Raw genomic sequence first — 15,803 nt, 5'->3', positions numbered from 1 at the left:
TTATGTTTGCACACTTCCGTTGCTTGCTGCCAATTCAGCAAAGTCAGCCCAAGAATTTGGGGCAGTGCCAGAAGCAGGAAGTGTTACCACAGGTGACCAGTGGCTGACACTGATGTGATGGGAGAGACCCCAGAAACCAGACCTGTCCCAGCTCTGCTCAGCTACCCCAGCTCACCAGTCCTGCCAGATTTTCCTGTGACCACCAAGGTGTTGTCACAATGGGCACCCAGCCGTGGAAGAGGTGCTGGGGCTGCCTCTCAGCCACCTGAAACACAGCCCTGTGTGGAAGCACCCTGCATTCCTGCTGCTCAGAGGAAAAGCATCATCTCCAGGAGCAGGAGATGATGCTGCAGCAAACCTCGGTAAGAGGAATGTGTAGATGCCAAAACACTTTTTGCCCTAAACTGGCAGTCCCTGAGGATATATAGGAAAAATACATAAAGGGGCAGGGGAAAAGGGAACATCCCCAATAAAATCAGTCAGGGAAAGGGGGCTTACACATACATGCTAAAGGCTGAGCATATCAGTAGCTTCTTTGGCAGGAGCCAGGCTGAGGAGGCTGCTGCTCTGGTCCATCTTCCAGCACTGGGGCAGGGATGTGCCCCGTCTGGGCAGGAGAAGAGCTGCAGGATGGCTGCCACCCCTCTGTGTCAGCCCTCTGCCCCTGGCTAGCACCAGCCTTGCAGGGCTGGGTGCTGCACAGCCTGCCCAGGGGAGCAAGGTCCCAGCCCAAAAATCACCCCTGCAGTACATAACAGGCAGCCTCCAGAAAAGACAGGAAAGGGGACCTGAAAACATTACAGTAAATTTACAAATATGGCAAGTCCCCACTGCACTCTGCCACAATCTGCATCAGCCCTTCTCCCTGGCTCAGCTCCCTGCATACACCTGCATTATCTGCAAGCCTCTCTTGAACAGATCCCCCTATATTTTCAGTCAAAACAATTATGTATTTGAGGGCTGGGAAAACAGAGGTCTGATAGTGCGCTGTAAGTACCATGGCTACAGAAATAGACACCACTGCAGCACCTGTGAGTAGCGAGTGGCGACTGAGCACAAGCTCCGAAAAGGCCCAAAAAGCAGGACCTGAGCCCCTTCCCCAGAGCGTGCCCGTGTCCTAGGCCGGCCCCGGCAGCCATGAGCCGCCGGCGCGATGCCGGTTGCGGATGCAGCCTGGCCCGGGCACGGCGCCAGCCCCGCCGCTGCCTACACATCCCAGCAGCCCGGGGAGCGGAGCTGCACCCCGCCTGGCTCCTCCAGCTTCCTGCCAGCGCGGGGAGGGGGAAATATAAACGGCGGCGTCTTGGGCAAAGTTTGGCTGCTGCCACCAGACAGGCTGCGCCGGGAGTGGAGGCAGCGCTTGCGGTGAGTTTGGGTTTTTGTCTCCAGCGAAGCTCCGGTGTGTGCGGGGAGCGGGAGCTGCTCCGCGTCCGCAGCTGCAGGTGGAGCTGCCGGACTTGCCAGCATCCGCCTGCGACGCTTTCCTGCGCGTCTCGCACTGCGGGCATGGGGGGGCTTGCAGCGGAGATGGGTGCCTGTGTGCATATCTGTATGTAAACAATACTGCCGTTATTAGAGGTAGGTAGATGGAAAGGAGAAGTCAGGCTGGGTTTGGGACACTTGGAACGACAAGAGCAGAAATTAGAGGTGGTGTTCTCCCTCCAGGAAGGGCTGCTCAGCTCCATTGCCTCCTCTCATTTCATTTTCACTTTTAGAAGAGTGCTTGGCTGAAATTCGGTTAGAGGTAAACTTCTCACTGCTCAGGAGACCCTTGTCTGTAGACATCTTGGCTGGTGGTTGCCACCATCTGCCCTGCTCTGTTGGAGAAGACCCCTTCCCAGCATGGGGTTTGGATGGAGGAAGCAAAGAGATGCTCAGCATCTCCTGGCTTTCCAGGCACGCCTGGCTGCAGGACCAGCCCTGCCAGCGGGTCTTTCCACCCGAGGAGCAGTTGGGGAGTGCACATGCAAGCATCAATCCCCCTGGCAATGCCCCAGCTCCTGGGGCTGGCAGCAGCCACGTGCATTTCCTACCAGCCCAGACAATGCCTTGCATAGCCCCTGAATAAGAATAAAAATGAATTAAAGAAAATTTGGGCAAAAGAAAGTCTTCCTAGAGACCCTGACTTGCCTTTTATACTGCATGCCAGCTTTCATCAGTGCTTGCACAGCACCACAAGCCAGTAATCAGGTAGGGCATGAACTCATAAATGAGGTCTTAACCCTCTTGCTATTCCCAGCACATTTGTGTAGAACAGTCATTGCTGCCCCTGCTCTCCAGAGAAACCCCACGGTGTACTTGTGGGAGCTGCTGGGTGGAAATAATCCCCATGGCATCCCCCTTGGTGGGAATGGGAACAGTTCCCATCCCACAGGCTGAATCCTAAAAGTCCATTTCCAACACTGACTAGTGCATAGAAACAAAGTGTACAGCATGATGGTTACCAAAACCACAGGCAGGACCTGGCTGTACGAAAATAAATGTGATTTCTTATTCAGCTGCTAAGCACAGGCAGACCATGTAACCCACGGTGACTTTCATCTGCCAGACCTGGGTTAGCACAGCCTAGACTGAGACCTTCAGTGTGGGCCTGGCTGGCTCACAGGGCTCTGGAGGAGCAGACCAGCCCCATCAGCAGGGTCCCATCCTGCATGCAAGCCCTCACCACTCATCTCTACTTATTCAGGCCTTTAACAGCTGCAAATGAACTGCTCATCAGTGAATTTGCATATTTGTGAATACAAATTCACCATTCAAACAGAAAAAATTAGTGAGAAAGGCAAGAGGATGTGAACCAGAAGCCTACCCATAAAACCTGACCTATTTTTGGATTTTTAGACCAAATCAATCTCTAATCCCCATTTAAGGTCCATAAAAGCAGATTTATTTTTCTGGGAAAAGAGCTCCACAACCACTTTCAGCAGATCCTCCTGAGAAAAATACTCTTGGAGGGTACAGGGAAACAGTGATCTCGGGTTAAAAAGCCACTTTTTCATCATATTTAATTGGACATATTAGACTAGGTTTTCTCAGGGCAGAGCTGTTGCCAGCAGAAGCAGATTCATTTGGGCTGCTCCACTTGATGGGTATGATGTCCTCTGTCTCTTTTCCACTCTTCCTTCTCTCCAGATTGGCTGTACTATAATGCATCAGTTTAATTGTATATTTTCTCTTTGAGGAGGAAAGTCGAAGATGGCAGAGCCCGAAAGCACAGTCATAAACACCCACGTGAAACAGGTAAAAGGTTATTCATTACAAAACACACATCCTGTATTTCTAAAGCAAGTTTTGCAATGCCACTGCAGGAGAGGATACACCACAACATGGAGCTGTGTTGGCCCAAATTGCTTATGCCTAGTTTTCAGCAGAAGTGGTGAATCCCAGGGCTGCTGGGCACCTGGTCCTAATGAGGTCCATGTGATTTCCACATCGGAAGAGGCTGCAGGGCTGAACCTCCAGTTGCATAGACAGGATGGGTGCATTTGCTTACACTTACACTTTGGAGCAGCCAGGGAGAAAGCAGCAGCTTCTGTACATATATAGAGACTTTATTAGGCTCTCCAGAGCAGGCAAAAATGAAGGGTAAAACCACTAATACCTACAGAGGAACCCAGCAATGCTCAGTTCAGCATAAAGAGGCAACCATGGCTGTGCTGTGCCCACAGACACCAAAATTATGAAACAACCTCCTCTGGTGTGTGCTGTCCTCAGAGCATATGGCACTCACTAGACAGGTTAGGGTTTCACAGCTGCTTGCCCCATCCTTGGTGGCCTGAAGATGAAAATTGGGCTTGGTACCTCTTCTCTAAAGGCCCTCTGGCATCAAGAACCATGACACATGGGTGGTGTCTCCAATGCTCAACCCCATCATCCTGGTCAGTGGAGCCCTCTGTCCCTCTGCTCACCCCACCTCCCCAAGCTCCTTCTTTGCTGTCCTCCAACCCCTCTTTCCTCCCTGTCCCGCAGAAAGATCCCAGCGAGGCACTGGTCATTGCAGTGACCACCAGAGCCATCTTTGACCTAGAGGAGGAGCACAAGCTCTATCTGGAGAAAGGCAAGGAGGAGTACACGAGGCATCAGCAGGCCAACCAGGACAAGCTCCTGCCTCCGGGCACAGCCTTCGCCTTCATCCAGGTGAGCCCCGTGCCTGGCTGGGGCACATGCAGACACTTGCAGGATGGGGTGAAAGCTCAGCTTTCCCAGCTTTAGGTCTCAGCTTCCTTCATGGGGTGCAGGTGTGCCTGTCCTGGCCTCTTGGTCTTGTTGCTGGGCATAGATACCTGTGCTCCTCTCCAGTCCCATATAGCCACCTCCCCGCAGTGGGGTATCCTGCTCCCTGTCCTCCTGGCAATGTTTTTTGCAGGATAGTTGCTCTGTCTGGCTCTCCATAACTTGCTAGCCTTGCCATAGCTGACATATGCAGCACAAACCACTCACCTCTCAATTGTAATAGAGCCCTGTCAAAGCCCTCCAAAAGAGTCTCATCTTCACCTCATAGGCAGCACAGTATGTGAATGAGAAGATCCTGGAGAGCAACCCAGCAGAGAAAAACCTCTTTGACATCCTGGTGCTCTCAAACAACAGCCCAGAAAGCGGCGTGCGCATTGTCAACAGCGCCAAGCACTACGGTAAGGTGGACCCCACCGCTGGGGGTAGTTGCTTCTCCCTGGGAGGCTGCAAAGCATATAAGGCATCACAGTGGAGCATCAGTGGCAAGTACAGAGCCAGGGGATGCGAAAGGAAGGGGTTCTTTCAGAAGCAAGCCCGATTCCTGCCAGTCCCATGCACCTTGCTCAGGGTGCCAGAGCACACCCAGCACACAGGGTCCTTGGCAGAACCTGGCTCCCTTCGGCTATATCCTTTGTAACAAGGGGTCTGGCAGAATTTTGCACGGCCTGGGCATCCTCAGGCAGCTCCTAAAGAAACAGAGTTCTTAAAAAAAAAAAAAAAAAAAAAAAAAATCCCTGAGTGCTGTCAGGAAGGCTCATTTAAGGGAGGGGTGAAGGGACTATTTAACTGCATTCTGCAGTTTTGTAGGAATAATAGGGCAAGAAGATGCAGCAAGAATATGGGAGGGTTCCTCACACAAGCACTGGGAAATGAAATGCCCTGAGCTCTGCAGCAAAGCAATGAGGGAAGGTGGAGCTGCGAGGAGGATGGAGGATGTTGCCCCATAACAGACTTTGCTTGCATCCCCTGACCCAAAGGCCTGGAGATCTCAAAGTTCTGCTTCGTCAGCGATGAGGACTCCACGCAGTACCTGAAATCTCACAGCGTCAAACTCTTCCTCTCAGCTGACAGGACAGATGTCTGCAATGCCCTCCAGAGAGGTGTGTTCTCCCCTTCGTCCCACATCCCCAAACCCACCACACTTACCCCAAGCAGCTCAGTACCAAGAGGCACCACCAGAGCCTGTGCTTTCACAGAGGCAAGGAGATGAATGGCACAATGATTACCAGCACAGTCCTGAACAGTTCAGTTCTCTCTTCTGTCCCCGCTGGTAGCCTGCAAACACACTAGGGTTTCTCAGATGCCTTCACAAGTCACTGAGTGCTTGATGCATAATTCTGGCTGTAGCTCTGCCATGGGCTGGTCATTCCCTCTGTGACATTTAAATGCCTGTTGCTGATCCCTGAATCAATGAGAGTGCATCAGTAATTCCCAGGGCTTTTGTGAGGATGTTATAGAAATTTGCTTTCTTGGTACATGCAGAATTACAATGTACTCAGTGATAGATGTAAGCACATGCTTGACCTGGATCAGAGGGAGTGCAGTTTCCCCAACAGCTCTAATGGGGTTAATCACCTCCTTATTAACTTGCTTGGGTGTGAGCACATCAGCTGGCCAAGGTCCTTCAAGGTCAGAAGCAAGCCATCTGCAGCCTGGCCTTTCCTTTGCTACACAGCACATTCCTGGAGCCTCCTCGAAGAGAGTCATTGCACTGACAAGTGGCCTGGGTCCATGGATGAGGATGGGCAGGGAGCAGCTAGTAGGAAGAGACCTGTAATTAAGCCAATTGCCCCAATCAAGTGGAGGTGCCAGTCCCTGTTACTCACATCACGAAGGGCTAAATCTGGGTATTAAAGCCAGACTTGGCAGGGTGAGCAAGCACCCAGAGGTGGGCTGCTCATGCCTGCACCACCCATCATCTCTTAGCAAACCTCAGTGTCTCTCTAGACGTCAGTCTCTGATCAGCAGCACTTTCTTGTCCATCCCCATGTGGGGATAACACAGACCTAGAAAGGCTGGGCTGACCTCCACAGAAAGCCCCCTGGCTTGGAGACCCCAACATTTGTGGTGTGGGATGGGGCCACAGCAGATGCACTGCATGGGGAGGACCTGGCTGTGCTGAGCTGCCCACAGGAGGGCGTGTCCCTCCTGACCCTCACCTTGCTCTGTCTCACAGGGGTCTCGGCAGCGCTCGTCTTCCAGCAGGATGTGCAGGCCCCCAGCACCCCCCTCCGCGTGGTGTTTGATGGGGACGCTGTGCTCTTCTCCGACGAGACAGACCAGGTCTTCCGGGAGCAGGGGCTGGAGGGGGCAGTGCAGTATGAGCGGGCGATGGAGGCCGTGCCCATGGGAGAGGTGAGCAAACCACCTCACTTTGATGGGCACCCCCAGGCTCTGCACCCACCATGAGCATCTCTGCCATGTGGGATTTGGCATGGGTAGCCAAAAAAGCTCAAATCCTTACAGGTTCTCTTTGAATCCACCACTTGGTCCCTGCTGTGGGGCTGATCTAGAGTCCCTCTAGAGTTGGCTCTGGCTCAATGTCTCCTATAAGTGAGCATCAGCTCCCAAATATCCAGGGTTGTAGTTAATTCCGATTACTTTTTGTAGGCAGGGACCTCTTGCTGCGCAAGTGCCTAGAGAACTCAGACCCAGAGGCACTGCTCACTGCAATGTACCTTCCTGGTCACTTAGGGTTTAGAGTGAATACCACATTACTCACCTTCCTCCCAAACACTCGAGCGCAGAGCACTAGTTCCAGTACTGCCCAATCCTGCACCGCACAGGTGTCCCTGTGTTCTGCAAAGCCCTGAGGAACCCTGAAACAGGAACAAGTAGCTTGTACAGGCACAGAGGATGTCTCTTTATTTCCCACCTACTCCCAAGAGTCTTTCTGTGCTTCCAGGGTCCCCTGAAGGCTTTTGCCATGCACCTTGGGAAGATACGCAAGAAGTTCAGCCAGGAAGAATCTCCCATCCGTACCTACCTGGTGACTGCCCGCAGTGGTCGGGACATGGGCATCCGAGCCATCAAGACGCTCCGGGAGTGGGGTCTGGCCATTGATGAGGCTTTCTTCATGGATGGGGCTCCCAAGGGCCCCATCCTCGCCCAGATCCAGCCCCACATTTTCTTTGACGATGGCCTTCATAACATACATGGAGCTCAAGATGTGGGTGTACCTTCTGCCTGGGTCCCTTCCTGTTGCTGATGGGCTGCAGGCTGGCAAAACTCCCTCTCAGCAACACAAAGGACTGGGCCAGGTGAAGGCAAACCTGCTGGTGGAGAGGGAAGGATGTCCTAACCTGCAGCAAGCAAGCCTCACGGAAAGGGTACAAGAGCGTTGCATGAGAGCACAGGCTACCAGGCTCAACTTGATGCTCATTTCTGCTCCTGATATGAGGTTTTTTAGTCCTTAGGATAAAGCCAATAAATGCAACTACTCCAGGAAGGAAGGACACCTTTGCTGTGACACTGAGGACTATCACCTGTCTACCCAGTAGGAGCTAGGGACTTTTTTGCAGAGAAATAAATGAAACTATTGCCCCACATGAACTAAAGGAAGCATGAAACGAAGCACTAAAAATGCTAGCTTTGGCTGTGCACAGACAGTCTCCAAGGTTTATGCCCAGGACCTCTGCCCAAAGGAAGCCCTCAAGTCTCTGCTTCACCAGACATATGCAGCTTGGAGGCCGATGTGCTAGCAAGTCCTTCAGACAGCTCCAGCCAAACTCGGCAGAGGGAGAAAGACTTCAAAGCTGTAAAGGACCTACAAACTTTTAAGAAATGGGTGACCGGGTTGAAGAAAGAAAGCCCAAGCTGTTCCCCCTTATAGATGAGATTATAGCACATGTCACCTTTCCTTAGGCATACAGGCTGCTCACAAAGTGCCCTTAGGAAACCCAGACCTGTAGGACACTCAGCTCCTGGACCTGCAGGAGATGGCCCAGGGACAAGGCTGCAACCCAAGTCTGAGCTCCATCCAGGGGACAGAGCTGCCATGTAGCTCCAGCATCCTGCCAGGAGAGGGCACAAGAGAGGGGCTGCCTGTAACACCAGCCATGCAGGGGCCAGGGCAGGATTGGGTGCCTGGGCGTGAGCTTCAGTGGGTCTCCAGGGCCATGGGAGGAGGGCAAGGGTAGGGGTCCTGGAGCACTGGAACAGGCTGCCCAGACAGGTTGTGGAGTCTCCTCTGGAGACATTCAAACCACACCTGAATGCATTCCTGTGTGATCTGCTCTAGGTGAACCTGCTTTAGCAGGTGGGTTGGACTAGATGACCTCCAGAGGTCCCTTCCAACCACAAATGTTTTGTGATTCTGTATGACTGTTCAGGGCCTATGGGGTCTATGGGTGTGCTCAGGAGCCTGCCTGGCACCAAGCCACGCACTGTGCACTGGTGCCTCTCCTCCAGCAGTTTGGACTCTGCTCCTAATTTTCCTGGGGAGCAAGCAGTGCCCCAGGATTCATTTGCAGGTTTCTTTCCCCAGAGCTAGATGCGAGCAGTTGCCACTAGAGGCCACTGTGCTGCCTGGGGATACGGCAGCCCGGAAACCCCAGGAGCTTCCCAAAGCCACTTCATAATAAAATACAAACTGGCTGCTTGGGCCAGTGCCTGCTGGGTGGCAGTGGGATTAGGGACCGAGGAGATAAAGAGGATGGTGACTTAGTTTTTTTAATCTCAGCACAATGAGAAAGTAATTTTTCTTTAAAGTCTTCACAAGTGTCACTCGCCAATGCTTTTTTCTCCCCAATAAATAAATAAATGAGCATCCCCATGTGAGCACTTGTCCCTCACACCCACATTCAGCAGCATGGGAGGAAGGATGGGATAACTTGGTTCTCCTTTATGGACATTTGGTTCTTTTATCCAGTATCATATGTACGCATTGAGCTGGGTTCAGTACACAAGAAACCTTCAGTGGGCTTTGGATTAGTTGTCTGCTGAGTTTCTTGCATCCCCAAACCTATGCCCTTCTGCTACCCTGGGCTTGGGGGCCCCTGCAAATCTCACTCTGTCAAGGGGAGCTGCTGACCCCCCTGTGCTACTGGCATGGGTCCTGTCCCTGCCACCATGACCACCACACAGGGCCAAACTCAGGGTAGGGCAGGGCAGGCATGCCCATGCACAGAGTTTTTCAAGGAAGCCATCTCCAAAGATGCAAAGCCCAACAAGGTTTTGGCACTGGCAGTCTGGCCCTAGGCCTTTTCGCTCAGTCCAGATGCTGAAATTAGATGTCTCGAGGTAACAACAGCAACAACATTAGCTACTCATCATTCGCTAATAACACTAAGTACCTGTCAGCCTCAGTCACTGAGCAAACATTAATTACGTGATGCTCAAAACATTCCCGGTGAGCAAGTACAGGTGTTCATCCCACTTTTATGCAGGTCAGATACCACCAGGCTCAGTGCAAAGGATCCAAGCACCCATCTCCAGCCCTGCTCATGGTGCATGGCTGGCTGCTTTGGTGGCAACATGGACCTGGCAGTGGTGGCACTGGTAGTAGTCCTGGACACCCTCTGCTACTCTGGCCCATCGCTTTTGCCAATGTCTGGCAAACACCAGCAAGATCTCAGTCAATGCCTTGGCCGAGTGGGAATTTGCTGAGTCAAGGGTGGTTGGGGCAGGCACATGTGAGCCTTTGCAGGATGTGAGCTGCTGAGGCAGGGGGAAAGCACCACGTGCCTTCCTCCAGCACTGTCAGCACAGTGGGATGACAGGGCGAAATGTGCCCAAAATGGGAAAAAAGGAAGGAAACTCAGGGTTTGCAGGGTTGCATCATATGGGGCCAAGTGCAGCTGCTTTCGGCCATTGCTCAAATTTGCAGCGTCAGAACTGCTCTTTATTGCCCTGCTCCAAAGATGGAGCATCAAAAACACCCTCTGGCAAGAACTACTGCAGCTTCACCCCATGCTGCAAGGGCAAACGTTGTTTCTGACTTGGAGACATCTATAAGTTAATTAATGCTTGGGATGTTCCTCGGGTCTTGGCATTTCAATCTCCCTCCTTCAATGGGTTGCTGGTGCCCAGGGGTCTCCTGCTGCAGCTAGAGCCCAAAGGGGGATTGGTGCTAGGGCTGGTTTCAGGATGCTTCTCTAAAATTTACCTCAGGTTTGGGGGACCAGGGCACAGCAGGAGCAGGTAACACCACCATGTCACCCACAGGGACAGGCTCCCTTTGAGCTCTGCTGGGTTTCACAGCTTTCCACTCTGGGAAGAGAAACAAAGGAATGCAAAGGGGTGCAAAGAGGTCCAAAGGGGACCCCAAGGACCTGCACTTGATTCTAGCCATTGCTTTTCAGCAACCCCACACAGGGTTGGAGTTCCCCCTAGCACTGACCCACCACTGCTTGGGACACCCCCATGACACCCGCCCTGTGTGGGGAGGGAAGCTCAGCCACAGGTAGGTGGCTGCCTCCTGCACTGTACCCAGCCCTGCCAGCAGTGCCAAACAAGCAGCCCTTGTTTCAGGGGTGACGCGTGACCCCAGGGATTGGAGTCTGCAGCTAGCTGGTCCCATGAAGTATGCAGGAGACCTTTGCCCAGGAGTGTGCCCTTAATCCCCCACTCACTGCACCAGTCAGAGTTGCAATGCTAAAAAAAAAAAAACAACTTAGCACTATGAGAAAGAAAGGAATTTTTTATGAAAAGGTGGCGCTGCAGGAAGGGAAGACTGTCAGATATTTAGCTGTTAACAGACTTCTGCATTGGCAATGTCCAAGTACTTTGGCTTTATTGTCTCCTGGCTGCAGCAGGAGAGGATGCTGGAGACTGCTGGACCTGGGCACAGCTGTGGTGTCTGCCAGGGATGCACCCGCACCTCCCTCCACCCATAACCTACAGTCGCCTTCAGCCACAAGCATGGGTCAAGCATCTCCACATTTTCACTTAACCGTAAACCACCCCAGTGGCAGAGATCTTTGGGAAAAACTCAGAGGTTCACAGCCAGAGAGGCTGAGATATGAAGTCCCACGCTGCAAATAATTATTAACAAGGTGTTTTACGCGCAGAAGCTTGGAGAGAGGGTGTGCAAAGCCACAGACTGTGTTTGCCAAGGTGCTTAAACATGGGTTCAAGATCATAACCCCAGGCAGGCACGTTGGAAAATGCTAGCTGCGGCAGCAAGTGAAGCCAGTGCTCAGAAGAAAGGTGACAATAAATAGGTGGGGCTTAAAAGCCTTTATGGGCATATTAACTGAGCAGCACCTGCCCCAGGAGGTCAGGAATCATTCACCAAAGAGGAGCTGGGTGGTTGCTCCCACTCCATGGAAACACATTGCAATTTTAAGCCAATCCTTGGATCATCATGAGGTGTTGACCTTCATCTTTCCAAGCCCACCCTCCTCCCAGGACCAGAAAACTCAATTGCTTTGGTGCTTTGTCACATGGAGGAGAAGTAATTGCATAAATGACGGTTTTCTTGAGGCAACCTCAGCTGGAAATTAAATGAAATAATTAAACAGCATCTAGAGCTGGTGAAGAAAATGAGATGGATGGCATGCTTGGATGAGGCTGGAGGCACTTCTTGGCATTGTGCATGGAGGATACCTCCTGCAAACTGATACCCCCTGCCCCAAGCTGGGTTTGCGCAGCCCTGGGGCCTCTGGTAGGGATTGCTTAAGGTGGGCGACAAGGTGAGTTGGGTCCCGGTGCTCCTCATCACATCCTGGCGTGGGAGTTGTTGAATTGGTGTCATCACTGCCACTTACCACGCCATCCCGTCAGTCGCCGGTCACGCTGCCTGCTGCTGATGCCTGCCGGCGTTGTTGTTGCCCATCCCCAGCAATTTCAGCTTGCTGCAAAATAACTTGGGTGAGGCAAACACCCTGAGGAGCAGCCAGGGCCAGGAGACGGGGTGAGGCAGGTCCCCTCCTCCCTGAGATGGGTGCCAGGCGTGTCGCTGGCCATGGGGGAGGATGGGCTGGGGGATGCGGAAGGACGACCTACACCAAGTGGAGTCAGGTGCAGGCAAGAGGCACAGGGGTGGCAGGGATTTGGGCAGGGCCACAGAGTGTGTGGGATGTGGGGACAAATGGTGCTGTGTTTGGCAGCAGCTAGGCGAGGCACGGCAGCGTACGAATAAGCCCTAAACAAGACATCAAGGCAGCTCACAGGCTTAAAGACCATAAGCCTTTTGCTGCAGAAAGCCTTTTTGTTTTTTTTAAATAGCCAGAGGAAAGGCTTGAAGAGCAGGATATGATGGAGAAGGTCCACTGGGCTGAAAGCACCCCATGCTCAAAGGCTGCTGTAAACAGCATGGGGGATGAAGCCATGGTCAGGGCTTCTGCCCATCATGACACACAGCCGTGACACCTGGCCACCAGAGAGCTGCGCTCACCTGCCACTAGGATCAGGGTCTGTGGTGCGAGAGACACCAAGGGAACAATTACCACCCAGCCTAAGCCTTTTGCAACTCCACTTAGTATCTCCCTGAGGTCACGGAAGCCCATGCTGGCAGCCAAAGAATGTTTAAGCAGGCTGTCAGCCAGCTCTACCTCCAAACCAGCCACAGCCAGCCGGCACCGACAGACCAGGAATTGCCACCACCTGAGATTCCCAGGACATCTCCCCCAGTGCCTGCAGCACTGGGACATGGTGGCCAGAGTCTGGATGAGTCCCTTTGCCATGATCAGTGAAATCCCTCCCCTGCTCCCAAGTTTCCCGTCAGCCAGAGCTGTTACTAAAGCACCTTCAGATTTGCTTTTGCAGGTATCACCCAGAAAAAGGGTGTAATTTGGGATGTACCAGTGCCACTGGAAAATGCACCCTTGCCTTGCAGACTACATCTGTTTAGGAAGTGGTGTTGGGAGTGGGCGAGATCCTGGCACTGTGCCGGGAAAAAGTTACCACCGCTTTGCTCAGGGGCTTGGGGCCGGTGAATCAGGCCTTGCTAATTAGCGGCATCCAGCAGCAGCCGGCATCGGCCCCAGAGTCAGGGTGTTTGCAACCAGACCTGCCTGGGCTTGCACACCTGTAAGCTCTGCTCAGCTCAGATTGAAGAATAGTTTTCTTTTTTCCTTTAGCAACAAGCTTCAAAATACTGAAAACATTTTTCTGAACTTGAAGACAACATTCATCCTCTAGAAATCCTACCTGCAGCTTTGCATTTAACACCTCTTGGCCAAAAAACAATTGGTGTTTCTGAGCCGGAGCTTTCCTTGCCCTTCAGGTCATTACAGTCTGGGGTACTAGCTACCACTGTGACAAATAAATTAAATAAATAAAAACAAATATGGAGGAAAGGGTGAAGGCAAAGGCATGGCCAAATGCAAAGAGAAGGAAGCTGCCCTAGCATCCCTGCCAGAGTGCTGCCAGACTGCAAGAGCTGCAAGAGCCCACCCAAAAAACAAAGTGTTTGAAACTACGTGACGTCAGGTCCCCATCTGCATGGCAAAGGGCAAGTGGCACACCCTGGCATCACCTACAGAGAGGACCCTAATCTCCTGGGGCTGGGGCTGGGGTGCACTCCCCGCAGGAGCCGCCGAGGCTGAGTCATCCGACCTCCCTCTGGGAATCCTCTCCGGCAGGGATCAGGGTTGCAAAAGCATCGCCCGCTCCCACGGGCGCGTCACCCCACACCCATGGCTGTGGCTGCTGTGGCCAGCACTCCAGCTCACCCCCTGTCCAGGGAGACAGAACAGCAAGGAAAGGGGTTCATCCACCCTGCCAGATATAGGAGTGAGGAGGGACAGGTCTCTCGGCCATCTCTCGCACATCTCTGCCTGTTCCAGATGCCTCAGCCGCAGCACTCCAGGTCATGCTCCACAAACAGGGAAAAAGGTGTAAAACCCCCTGAGCCCAGGCTCATGCCAAGTCTATCCACTGAAGATAATAAGGTGCAACTCTCGTGGTTCAAGTCTATAAATACCCAGACGTGCTTCTAGCTCCTGGTTAAACAACCCTGCTGCACCTCTCAAGGCCTTGATATCAGGGCAAACATCCCACAGATGTGCTGAGGGAGCCCGGATGAAGAAATCCTGGCTCCTTGCTGGGGCCACGAGTCCCCTGGTGTACAGGCACTGCAGTGTCAGCTCCAAAACCACCAGTGCCAAGGAAAAACACAGACCTGTTGGAGGGGGTCCAGAGGAGGGCCATGAAAATTATCAAAGGGCCTGAGGGCTGAGAGAGTTGGGGTTGTTCAGTCTGAAAAAAATAAGGCTCCAGGGAGACCTTATTGCAGCCTTTCAGTATTTAAAGGGGGCCTATAAGAAATATGGGGACAGACTTTTTAGCAGGGCCTGTTACGGTAGGACAAGGGGTTTCAACTAAAGGAGAGACTCAGGCTGGACATGAGGAAGAAATTTTTTACAATGAGGGTGGTGAAACACTGGCACAGGCTGCCCAGAGAGGTGGTAGTTGCCCCATTCCTGGAGACATTCAAGGCCAGCCTGGATGGGGCTCTGAGCAACCTGATCTATTTGAAGATGTCCCTGCTCATCAAAGGGGGGTTGGACTAGATGATCATTGAAGGTCCCTCCCAACCCAAACTGTTCTATGATTCTACGATTAAATGCTCTGGGGATAAGCCCTCTGGTCCCTTTCCATCCTGCAAGCACCCAGGTGAGGATCAGTATTGTAATGTTCCCTGACACAGCCCCATCTTACCTTTTTCCCAATAAACCATTGGGAAGTATCTGGGCTCACCAGTGTGAAGGACATGTAAGTCATTTAGAGAAGCACATCTGAAAGCAGTGACCCTCTTGTGCTCATGCGAGAGCAGCTCTGGATGCAGACACAAGCCCTGCTGCCACGAAGCCCAAGCAAAGGCTTGTTCATAACAGCTTTGCTAACACCAAAGATTGCCCTTAATCCCTTGGAATTCAAAAACAGACACAGACTGGGTCCAGACTGCTTTACCCTGCTGAAAGCCTTTGCTCTGCAGTGTGTGACAGTACAGGGCTAGCATGGCGTGCTGTCCTCACCAGCCTATCTTTGCATGCCAGAGCCTACTCTGTAGCCGCGGGATGCTGGGAGAGACTGGCAGGACTGGAAATGCTTGCAGAGGAGCTGCCGTAGGTGCCCTAGCCCGGGGTCCAGGTGCACATTGCCCAGCCAGCTACATTTCCCGACCACTTCAAAGAGGAGGAAGGCAGGCTGGTACCACCGGCTCCACCGTGGGCTCTGGCAGAGCCTGAAAGGGTGTAGAGGAGCCCCGGGCCTGGCGTCAGGACTACCCCTTTTGCCTGCAAAGCACATTTGCAAAGGGGTTTAAAGCCCTTGTGGAGGATGGGTTTGCTTGGATGGGACTGCAGCTGGGTTAGTTTATGTCTGACCTGCTGCCACCTGCAGCACTCAATGCTGGGACTGATGGTATCCAGGGGAAAAGAGGAGCATACCCCCAAGCCAGAGCCAATGACAACACTGATGCCTCTGGAGGAAGGCTACAGATGCTGGGGACCTACCATGCCTTGGCCTCTTGCCCAAAAAGAGCCACACAGGGTTTTGCTGAGTCACGCAGCACCATGGGGCCGGGAGAGTGCTGGGTTTTGCTGACTCAGGGTCAGTGGCATTCGCCTTGACCACAGGCCCGCAAGGCAGAAGGGAAGCGGGGGCTGGCCAAAATAACGGGATCC

At 52.8% G+C, this 15,803-nt stretch overlaps 1 protein-coding gene across 3 annotated transcripts; it reads left to right on the top strand.

Moving 5' to 3' along the window:
- The first annotated feature begins 219 nt into the window (after nucleotides 1-219).
- LOC102090381 (cytosolic 5'-nucleotidase 1A) lies at nucleotides 220-9,009 on the top strand. 3 transcript variants are annotated; one of them, XM_021299480.2, is made up of 7 exons: nucleotides 220-362; nucleotides 3,179-3,237; nucleotides 3,967-4,134; nucleotides 4,499-4,628; nucleotides 5,208-5,330; nucleotides 6,407-6,585; nucleotides 7,136-9,009. In XM_021299480.2, exons 2-7 carry the CDS (start codon nucleotides 3,193-3,195, stop codon nucleotides 7,436-7,438), a joined length of 948 nt encoding a protein of 315 aa, XP_021155155.1. In that variant the 5' UTR covers nucleotides 220-362; nucleotides 3,179-3,192; the 3' UTR covers nucleotides 7,439-9,009. The 3 variants fall into 3 exon arrangements, with proteins under 3 accessions (XP_021155155.1, XP_005499289.1, XP_021155163.1); XM_005499232.4 differs by lacking the exon at nucleotides 220-362 and adding an exon at nucleotides 1,195-1,365; XM_021299488.2 differs by lacking the exon at nucleotides 220-362 and adding an exon at nucleotides 1,241-1,365 and having other exon boundaries at nucleotides 3,182-3,237.
- Nucleotides 9,010-15,803: the final 6,794 nt, after the last annotated feature.

The sequence above is a fragment of the Columba livia genome, chromosome 5, assembly GCF_036013475.1.
Source record: "Columba livia isolate bColLiv1 breed racing homer chromosome 5, bColLiv1.pat.W.v2, whole genome shotgun sequence".
Taxonomy (NCBI): domain Eukaryota; kingdom Metazoa; phylum Chordata; class Aves; order Columbiformes; family Columbidae; genus Columba; species Columba livia.
Note: the sequence above shows the minus strand (reverse complement) of the source record. Positions and strands in the feature narration are given on the sequence as shown.

Coding starts and splice junctions, on each gene's coding strand:
- LOC102090381 (XM_021299480.2), top strand. CDS start 3,193: ATGGCAGAGCCCGAAAGCACAGTCATAAACACCCACGTGAAACAG. Junction 5,331..6,406: donor CTGCAATGCCCTCCAGAGAG/GTGTGTTCTCCC, acceptor TCTGTCTCACAG/GGGTCTCGGCAGCGCTCGTC. Junction 6,586..7,135: donor AGGCCGTGCCCATGGGAGAG/GTGAGCAAACCA, acceptor CTGTGCTTCCAG/GGTCCCCTGAAGGCTTTTGC.